Source organism: Sinocyclocheilus rhinocerous, unplaced genomic scaffold (assembly GCF_001515625.1).
Source record: "Sinocyclocheilus rhinocerous isolate Xijiao unplaced genomic scaffold, SAMN03320098_v1.1 scaffold1393, whole genome shotgun sequence".
Classification (NCBI taxonomy): domain Eukaryota; kingdom Metazoa; phylum Chordata; class Actinopteri; order Cypriniformes; family Cyprinidae; genus Sinocyclocheilus; species Sinocyclocheilus rhinocerous.
Window position 1 is genome coordinate 92,258 of NW_015625613.1, and position 2,385 is coordinate 94,642.

General features: G+C 28.6%; 1 protein-coding gene across 3 annotated transcripts in view; it reads right to left on the reverse strand.

Moving 5' to 3' along the window:
• Positions 1–948: 948 nt before the first annotated feature.
• LOC107758819 (trafficking protein particle complex subunit 6B-like) overlaps positions 949–2,385 on the reverse strand; it is a 4,324-nt gene continuing 2,887 nt past the window's right edge. For all 3 annotated transcript variants that reach the window (XM_016576664.1, XM_016576651.1, XM_016576658.1), the window contains exon 7: positions 949–2,000. In XM_016576664.1, coding sequence (XP_016432150.1) covers positions 1,969–2,000 — 32 coding nt within the window. In that variant the 3' untranslated portion in view covers positions 949–1,968. The remainder of the gene's footprint in view (positions 2,001–2,385) is intronic.

Sequence of the window (2,385 nt, forward strand, 5' to 3'; positions counted from 1 at the left end):
TATCTATCTATATATCATCTTTATATCTATCTATCTATCTATGTATCATCTATCTATCTATCATCTCTATATCTGTCTATCTATCTATATATCATCTTTATATCTATCTATCTATCTATGTATCATCTATCTATCATCTATCTGTATATCTGTCTATCTATCTATCTATCTATCTATCATCTATCTATCTATCTATCTATATATCTATCATCTGTCTATCTATCATCTATCTATCTATCTATCTATCATCTCTATATCTGTCTATCTATCTATCTATCTATATATCATCTTTATATCTATCTATCTATCTGTCTATCTATCTATCATCTGTATATCTATCTATCATCTCTATATCTGTATATCTGTCTATCTATCTATCTATCTATCATCTGTATATCTATCTATCTATCTATCATCTATCTATCTATCTATCATCTGTATATCTATCTATCTATCATCTGTATATCTATCTATCTATCTGTCGTTCTATCTAGTTACACTGCAGTAACTGCATTTTGAGTATGTACTTGTATTGGTGACACAAATATTTATTTATTTACTCATATATTTATTTATGTAGAATTAAAGGGAGATAAATACTGATTTTAAATTTAGAGATCATTTAAACTGCTAAAATTATTAGATTTTTTTATTCATAATTACTTCTAGTAAAGTTTATGCGATGTTATTTTTAAGTATGCTGGAGTTAAAAATATATATATTATTTTTATTTAAATACTACATTTGTGGACAGAAGCATCAATCACTCTCATTAAAAAAAAAGAAAAGAAAAAAAAAAGTTCCCAAACGTTTTAGTGCTAGGAAACAAAATACATGTAACATATTATGTCAGATAAATGTATGCATTTTCATTGTTATATTGCATTGATTGCATTAGTAACACAAATAAATGTATTACAAATTTACATTTTTTTAAATCCTTCATTTATTGAATAATGATAAATTCCTCCAGAATTATGCAGTCAACAACAAACAAGCACAGTTCACAGAAAAACTCTACCAGCTATTAAAACAAAGCTTGAGTACCTAACTAAACTAAAGTACCAGCATAAAGTACACGAGTTTTCAGACTAACTTAAGTGCTAGAAGCTTGTACAAGATCATTCAAATCAAAGTTGTATGACAGAATATTATTCTTTGAGCTTTTACTGTAGATGTCATATGTCTGACTGACAAAGGTTGCCCTCTTCTGGTGAATTGATTGATTTTTTTTTTCTTTTCCCCTTGAAAACTCGACCAGTTAAAACATATGCCTCTATTTAACCAACCCAAACCATAAACATATTTTTAAACAACAACAACAATAAAAGCTGTTTTTCCAGAATCCATACATTTTCTCCATATAATTTTCAATATTTTATTTTATTTATTTATTTTTATGTGTGTGTTTGTTTTTTTCCAAACAATAAATTAAGTGTCAACACTAAATTATGGCTTTAGTTAATTGGGTTGAGATAACTACAGATATCAACTGTCCCAAATATACATAAATAATTGACTTTTACAATAAAGCTGTAGAAAAGAATGCATCTTAAATTTTAAAATGTCTTATCCAGCCGAAGGAGTATAAAAAAGTGGACAAAAACATGTTAAGTGAAGTTACGAGTTTATGAAATATTCAAATGTTTACGAAATGTCATATTTATGAAAATACGTTTCCATGATTATCTGTGACAGCAATTTAGTCTGTAATAAGTGGAGCTGAGGTAGAATACGGCATTCAGAATATTTCCAAACAGGTCAAGATTTTGAATTTATGTGGTATGGAGAAAAAAGAAAAAAAAGAAAAGTGAAATGTATGGGATCTGTTTCGCAGAAATGCTTGAAACTGCAAACAGGATTATATAAAATAGAATGTTGTAAACATTTAGAATCTAGGTCCATGTAATTCACATTCACAACGTTTTAATTGAAGAAACTTTGTGTTTAGAGCTCATTTAGTCCATCCTAGAGTTTCTGAATTACAACTTGGAATTTGCCTATAAACAGAAAAACAAAAGACAATGAAGATAGTTACAATCTTAATAACAGCGTCAAATCACACTTTAACTGTGTACATGCTTGCTATTAAAGCCTCAAATATTTTAACATCATGTAGCCAAAAAAAAAAAAGTATTTTATATAATGATTAATTTGGTTGCATATAGGGATGTAACGATTAACCACGAACCACGAGCAAATCGATTCAAATATGTGACGATTCAAATCGGTTGAGATGCTAAACAAATCGCGATTCAATTAGAGGTAAGAGTTTATATGAATCTGTGATTCGTTGTGAAAGCGAAACTACTACTACACTGGATGCAACGAATGCCTCGTTTATAATGGGTTTTCATGTTTTTGAATCGTCGCTCCGGCCGGACA